Source organism: Pteropus medius, unplaced genomic scaffold, assembly GCF_902729225.1.
Source record: "Pteropus medius unplaced genomic scaffold, Ma_sr-lr_union100, whole genome shotgun sequence".
Classification (NCBI taxonomy): Eukaryota; Metazoa; Chordata; class Mammalia; order Chiroptera; family Pteropodidae; genus Pteropus; species Pteropus medius.
In genome coordinates, this window is record NW_024345919.1 from 921,842 (window position 1) to 930,315 (window position 8,474).

Genomic DNA, 8,474 nt, shown 5'->3' on the forward strand with positions numbered 1-8,474 from the left:
TAAAATGTTATAAAAACCACTGCAGCATTCTTTGTGCTTTTTTCCTATGGCATCTTCTTCTCTCCCTGTGAGAGAAAATAACTATCCTGAAATTGCTGTTAACCCTTCCCTTGATTTTCTTTTATAAGTTTACCAACTATGTCTTCATTCCTATTTTGAACAGTGTGAAAGAAGATAGAGAAGAAATAAAAATGTGTTTTATTCATATAATAGATACCATAGAGGTTTAAAAAGATGAATAAACTATAGCCATTAAAATCAATGCTTTTTAAAAACATAAACTTTAGCCTACAGCCATGCCACTCTGAACGAGCCCAATCCTGTCTGATCTTGGAATCTAAGCAGAGTCGGACCTGGCCAGTATTTGGATGGGAGACCACCTAGGACGACTGGGTGCTGTAGGCATAAAACAAACAAACAAAAAACATAAATTTTAGGTAAGAATGTTGCTGTATGAGTCCATGTATATAAGTTCAAAATAGGAATGAAGACATAGTTGGTAAACCTATAAAAGAAAATCAAGGGAAGGGTTAACAGAAATTTCAGGTTAGTTATCTCTCACAGAGAGAGAAGAGGATGCCAGAGGAAAAATATATGACTTGCAAATTTATATGTGTACCATATTGTGAGAGAAAAGTCATTGGAAATAAATAAACTGTCACCTTTGTGACATTTCTGGTAATCTACTTACCTTGGGGTGATTTGGGCTGGTCCCCAAAATCTGGTCCATTTTTGATAATGTTCAAGAACATCAGCTTGTATTGTACTGAAGTTTCTTTTATTTAATTTTACTCCCGAAGCACCAAATAAGCAGTTCAAAAAGCGCCAAATAAGTAGTTCAAAGGATCTATATCATATAGATCCTTTGATATAGAAGGAAGGACATGACTCCCCATGGCAATCCTATTTTCACATGGAGGGGTTCTTCAAAGTTTCATTTTCTTGACACACTGAATGATCAGAAATACCTGGCCTGTCATACAACACAAAATTGTAGAATTACTGGCTTTTATCCTTCCACTGAACAAGATATTTGTAGTATCACATAAGAAAATAATTTGGCTACTTTACTCTCTTTCTACCCAGACAGTGAACCCAGGTAATTCCACGGGATGCCTCTGTATGTAACTATATTCAGAGGTAAAAATTAATAATAAAATTACTGCAACCTAAGTTAGTAAGATAAAAATATGCTCGTGTCTTGCAGAAATAATGGTTTGATTCACTTTGGCAACATTGACATCCTGAGTTTCCTGATAAGAAGATGTGTTGAAGAAGACAGAAGTCATTAATGTTAGTTATTACTTCACAATCACTTGCAAAATAGGTATTGTACCTTCTATGTGCATTTTCTACATTGCTTTGGCATATAGGTATTTTCATGTTTTAATTTTCTCCCCATTACTCATACTATCATTATTATAAATAAGGTGTTCACGGTAACTTTGCTATTTTGTCTATAGGTTACATGATATTGAGTTAGAATTACCTCAGAACCAGAGATGCAATTGAAATCACTCAAGAGATTTCAAATTTGTATCTGGATAAAATAAATGGTAACATATTAAAATGGCTCTCTCTGTAAAGGAAGTGACATGAGGAATAAAGTTCATTGTATTACATGATGACATTGTGTATGTGTGAATGAGGGGAAGGATGTATACAAATGGTATGTGGAGAATGAGGTAGACTGTCATGGATCTTTATTGGTGTATTTATTTATTCATAAAATTTGGCCATATGTCTTTTAAACTCACTTCCTATAAGTGAAACTGCCTCTTGCTGTAGAAACTGAAATATCTGATACTTTCCCATTTACTCTAGCAAATATAGAATAGGGGCATGGGATCTACGCTTGACCAATAAGATATATTAACTTAGACTTTGGATCAGAAGCATGCATCAATAAACGGCACATACAAGAAAAAACAGATTCTGATGATAATGACAGTCCTAGCAGTGCTGACAGCATGGTGGTAGTGCCTTAAAGGGTTTATGCCTATGGTGATGATAAGCCCTCTGTGGAATTCCATGGAAACATAGATATTTATTAGGCATTATTTTACATTAATTCTACCTGGCCCTTATGTTTCCTGTTCCTTTCACAAATCTGACTCTTTGGCTCTTCTGTATTGTGTGTATGTGCAGGAGGTATGTTTTAACTGAAATATAAATTTTTACTTAACTTGCTTTTTTTACTGAAAACATATACTGTGAACATCCCTAGAGGTCAGTAGATTGATGTCTCATTCTTTTATTTTTTGGTTCCTTTATGCATACAATAATGCATATATTTTTAAAGTTATTAGATTATATCATGCTATGTTATAATATAATATGCTATATTACTATTTTCATCTTTTTAAATTTTGTGTCAGTTTTTAATCACCACCACTACCTCTCAAACCAAAATTAATAACCTCATTTACTTCCTTCTGCTCCTTTCTTTATGCTCCTATAATATACAATTGTTATTGTTTGCTTTACAAAATTGGCACAATGCTAACCGCATTTCTGTGCATTATGCCCTCCCCCCTACTGAAAATATCTCATGAAAACTACTCAAAGCTAACTGGTCTATTTATAATTCAATCTTTTAAATAGTTGCTTTATAGTTCACAATATAGCAGTACCATGACTAATTCAACCATTCTTTAGGAATATTCATTTAGTTGTCATTTGTTATGCCACTATAAACAATGTATCAGCACACATGTTTGAATAAATATACTTGTATATTGGTGCTTTTATTTTCATCAGATAGATTCCTAGAGTGGAATTACTGGATTCAGGAGTATGTATATATGTATTTTTTTAAAAAAATTCAGTAACTGTTGTTGTATTGCTTTCCCCAAAAGGTGCTCTAACTATATACACTTATGCCAATGATATGTAAAATGAAGCTTTTCCCTTTATTTAAGCTAGCAATAGATGTTGATATTAGTAACTTGAATTAGTATTCTTAATTTGTAAAAGTTCAGACATATCAACAAGAAAAAGACCATTACCTTAAAAGAAATAATAAAGTTTATGAAAAGTGAATTTACAAAATAAGACATACTTATGAAATGTCATGTGTTTACTCATGCTTGTAAAAGCAATGAAAGTTATGCTAGAAATAGAATCTAATTATTACTTATATAACTGGGAAATATGTATCCTTAGATATTTCTTTAGGAAAAACCACTCTAAAACTAAATAGAAAAAAATTTTGGGAAATTTAGATGTTTTAAACCACCTTAAAAAGATGGTGAAAGAGTGATACTGGTATGGCGAGTGCAAACAGGTGATGGCCAATTATGGATTCTAGACAATTTTAAGTGAGCTGTAAATCAGTAGTGAGGGAAAAGTTAACTGAGTCCTTCTTCTTTCCTCTGAGGTATAAATATTAGTCCCAGAAAGACGTGAAATCTTCTCAGGAGAGTTCAAATAATGAACACATAGGGAAATATATCTGTGAATATTAAAAACTTCATTAGTCTCTTTCTGTAATTTTTCTGCTCATCAAGGGAACTTGAAGACCCAAGAGTAATCATATACCCTGAGGCACTAAACCAAGTTAATCTCCTATGTATCTAGCTATGTTAGTTTCCATTTCCTGCACTACTTCGGGTCCTTGAATAGAAAAGAACCACTCTTTCTCACCAAGGAATCACAGGTATATCTATTCTTTGAGTAATTACTTGCAAACTAGTGCCTCAACATCGCATGTAAAAAGTGAAAGATTTGGGGGAAACAAAATACAGATGAGTTATATTATTAAAATTAATCACATACTGTAAGATGAGTTCTTAGAAAGGTAAAATTCTATTATTTCCACCTGCTTTCCCTCTTAAACTTCCATTCAGAGATGAGACACTAAGAGATTGTTAGACTACCTTCCAAATTTGGTTGTCTAGTCCCTAACCAACCTCCCCTCCACCATATATATATATACTAGTGACATTGTAGCTTTCATAATGTGGTAGTGCAACATATCAAATAAATGACTATGTTACTGGTTTATGTATTTACTATACTATACTTTTTATTATTATTTTAGAGTGTACTCTCTACTTATAAAAAAAATTGCTGTAAAATAGAATGCCATGTTATGCTGGCAGAAGCTCATCCATCTCATGTTTACTATATTCCTTGATTGCATCATTTCTTCTTGTGATTTAATCTTATGTTATTTTATAAATTTAATGTAGGGTAAGTGTGTAGTGTTTTTAAAGTCTACAGCAGTGTACAGTAATGTCCTCGGCTTTCACATTTACCCACCATTCACTCACTGACTCACCCAGAGCAAGCTCCATTCGTGGTAAGTGCCCTATATAGATGTACGATTTATTATCTTTTATAGCATATTTTTATGGTGACTTTTCTATGTTTAGACATGTTTAGATACACAAATGCTTATTATTCTGTTACAATTGTCCACAGCATTCAGTACAGTAACATGCTGATCAGTTTAGCAACTTAGGCAAAATAGGCTACCCCATATAGCCTACGTGTGTAGTAGGCTATATCATCTAGATTTGTGTAAGTGCACTCTATGACGTTCTCACAATGACAGAATTGTCTATGAGTGAATTTCTCAGGATATATCCCACCACAATATGGCACGTGATTACGTGCTTTGTGGCAGAATATATATTGAGAAATTCATATACATATATGAATTTCATATATACATAAAATTCATATATATACATACACACATATACACACATACACAATTAGTAATTAAGGGTCTACAAATAGGGACTAAGTTGCTACAGCATGGAAAAAACATCAAACACTGACACCTGTTATTGATACTCCTGCCTTAACTCTCAGGCTACCTTGCAAATCACCTGATAAAAATTTTCATAGTTCATTTCATTTAAATATGACAATATTCTGGTGATGAGATCTCACTTGTGCAGTAGAAGTTTCAGATATATATTTGTTCCATTTTTGAGTAAAAGAATAAAATATTATTTTATTGTCTTTTTTGAAAAATATAGCTTTCATATAGCTCAAGCCACATTGTCTGGAGATATGATACATTTTGTCTTGGCTAAGAACAGAGATCCTTGTTTCTCTAGTACAACCAATGATTAAATCCTTGATTTTTTAAATTTCTCATGAACTCTGGAGAGAAAATAGAATTCCAAATTCTAAATAGCCCCCAAGATTCTCATTCCCTGGTGTACACTCCCTGTTAAATCACCTCCCCTTGAGTGTGGGTGGGACCTGTGAACATGATGGGATGTCACTGTCTTGATTAGATTCTGTTTTACATTTTGTCACATAAAACTGGAGAGAGATTTTCCTGTTGGCTTTGAAAAAATAAACTGCCATGTTTACTTGGTATGGATGGTCAGGTGCCTAGGACTTGAGGGTGATGATCCCTGCCAACAGCCGGTAAGAAAACAGGGACCTCAGTTCTAAAGCTGCAAGAAACTAAATTTTGCCAACAACCTCAATAACTTGGTATCCCACGCCTCAGATAAGATTACAGTCTCAGATGAAATTGCAGACTTGATTTCAACTCAGTGAGACCTTGAGCAGAGGACCCAGCTAACCTGACTCAAAAAACTGTGAAATAGTAAATTTGAATTGCTCTATGATGCTAAATTTGTGGTAATTTATGATACACCAGTAGAAACAAATGCAATGGATTTCTCCTACTTCCTTTTGCATATATTTATGTGTGCCTCTATTGTGTGTGTGTGTGTGTGTGTGTGTGTGTGTGTGTGTGTGTGTGTCAGAGAAAAGAGATGGTGTTATCATTCTATCATTTTTACTAGGAAAGTTTGTAATAAGCAAAACCAAGTATAACTCTAGAATTATCTACCATGATGATGCAGTTACCACATGGAGAATGGGTTCTCAGTTCTCAGTAAAATGCTGGGTGCTCTTTACATTTCTGTAGGAAGAGAGACCAAAAGTATGGAGAAATGACAAACGCAAGCCACGTGACAACGTTCCTCCTCATGGGCCTTCCTCATGCACCAGTGCTAGACATCCCCCTCTTTGGAATCTTCTTAGTGATCTATGTACTCACAGTGGTGGGGAACCTAGTCATCTTGCTGGTGATTATGATGAATAGCCACCTCCACACGCCCATGTACTACTTCCTGACCAACCTGTCTTTCATTGACATGTGGTTCTCCACGGTCACTGTGCCCAAAATGCTGATGACCTTGGCCTCCCCAGGAGGCAGAACTATCTCCTTTCATGGTTGTGTGGCTCAGCTCTACTCTTTCCACTTCCTGGGGAGCACCGAGTGTTTCCTCTACACAGTCATGTCCTATGACCGCTACCTGGCCATCAGTTACCCACTCCGGTACTCCAGCATGATGCGTGGGAGAACGTGTGCCCTCTTGGCCACAAGCACGTGGCTCAGTGGCTCTCTGCACTCTGCTGTCCAGACTTCATTGACATTCTGTTTGCCCTACTGTGGGCCCAGCCAGATCCAGCATTACTTCTGCGATGCACCGCCCATTCTCAAACTGGCCTGTGCAGGCACTTCTGTCAATGAGATGGTGATCTTCGTCAACATTGGCATAGTAGGCTCGGGCTGCTTTCTCCTGATAGTGCTGTCCTATGTGTCCATCGTCTGTTCCATCTTGAAGATCCGCAACTCAGAGGGGAGACACAGAGCCTTTCAGACCTGTGCCTCCCACTGCATTGTCGTCCTTTGTTTCTTTGGCCCTGCTATTTTCACTTACCTGAGGCTGGGTTCCAAGGATGCTGTGGATGAGGTTGTGGCAGTTTTCTACACGGTGCTGACCCCCCTTCTAAACCCTGTGGTGTATACCCTGAGGAACAAGGAAGTGAAGAAAGCTTTGTTGAAGCTTAAATACAAAGTAACATTTTCTCAGAGCAAATCGATGCTATGATGTAGATTTGCTCATTTTAAAAAACAAATGAGATGGTACAGTGTGATGAAGCATTTAAAATATAAGTCAGGTAGACGTAGAGTAGTTAAGGTACTTTTCATATTCCATGAGGGGAAAAGGTAGTTTAAAAAATACTACTTTTGACATATAAAATACAGATAACTATACAAAAATTTAGTATAGAAAATCTAGTATAAAAATTGATATTTAAAAAATGCTAATATAGTCATCAACATAAAATTTATCACGTTTATAGTTCTCAGTATAAAATGTTATACAAAACCACCTACTCAGGAGTATTTATTTCACAGATTTTTCTGAAGAATCTAAAGCATCCCAAATTTTTATATAATGATGAACATACTTAAATATTGATCTAACAACTTGTTCATCTGTAATAAGCTTATTTTTCATTTTTCCTGTTTTATTGAGTTATAATTGACATAAAATATTGTTTTTGCCTTTTAAAAAATAAATATTCTAATTGAATCTCAGGTAAGAGAGTTGATTTATTCATATAGCTAGGTTGATAATATGCTTTTAGTTTGGTTCTTAATGTCTTAAGCACATACTTAGAAATTTATAAAGATGGGGATACTGTTCAAGGAGAGCAAAAAATATTCATGGTTACTCACTTGTGTTTGCTTCTGTACAACTGCCTTCTCAATTCTTTTAGTGGCGGTGTGTAATGTGTGTGTGTGTGTGTGTGTGTGTGTGTGTGTGTGTGTATGTTCCAAGGTGACTACTCCTTTTCCCTACCACAACTTGACCCTGTTTATTGCTCCCATATTGGCTTGTTATCTTTCTTGGTAGGTCTGTCAGGACAAGTGGTGGCACTGACATGCTTCTTTCAGAAACTGAGAACAATCATCATCTTGTGAGAGTCCTGTAGTTTCTCAGGTTTTATGAGTCAGATCAGGACAAAATTAACCATAGATATTGCCAATCTCCATCTCATATTCTGACTTTCTATTTCTGTGCTACCTGACCAAATGCCCATACGTAATACAGAACCGTGCTATTCTGGGTTCTTTTATTACAGATGGTGGTTACTGGTCCTGCTGCCTGATTAGCCCCTTCTCTCAACATCTTAGAGTCTTAGAAATTCAGCTACACCAACAAAAACCCATTCTGGGATAGGAACACACCACATTGCAAGCTGGATCCAGTGGCATTTCTTATTTAGAAAGTAAAATATATTAAAATATAATTAAGTAACTTGTGATCATAGGATTTCAATGTATTTATTTTACAAATTAGAAAAATAAGGTCTGGTAAAGACAAAATAGCCTAAAACAAATTAACAAACCTAATGCTTTGCTATGTAGCTCATACTTGTGGGCATCCACATGTAATGGATGATGTGGTGGAATTGCATACAAACAAATAAAAACACAGACTCAAATATGTTTAGAAATAATTTTGTGCTCTGTACCTCAATTTCCCATCTGTAAAAGACTCCGTCTCAAAATAGTGTTATGAGGATTAAATGAGTTAATAGAAGTAAAATTTTCTGAGTGATACTGATTCATAATAAAGTCTTAATTAAAAGTTTAAAATTCAAACCTGGGGCCAGTCACCAGCCAGATAGGCTGATTCTCA

At 35.4% G+C, this 8,474-nt stretch overlaps 1 protein-coding gene and 1 pseudogene across 1 annotated transcript; both read left to right on the plus strand.

Annotated features, from left to right (window-relative positions):
- The first annotated feature begins 286 nt into the window (after positions 1-286).
- Positions 287-405, plus strand: LOC120612421 (uncharacterized; annotated as a pseudogene).
- A 5,522-nt stretch (positions 406-5,927) lies between these two features.
- Positions 5,928-6,872, plus strand: LOC120612416 (olfactory receptor 10G7-like). Its single transcript, XM_039874852.1, has one exon. The coding sequence runs from the start codon at positions 5,928-5,930 to the stop codon at positions 6,870-6,872; it is 945 nt and encodes a 314-aa protein (XP_039730786.1).
- Positions 6,873-8,474: the final 1,602 nt, after the last annotated feature.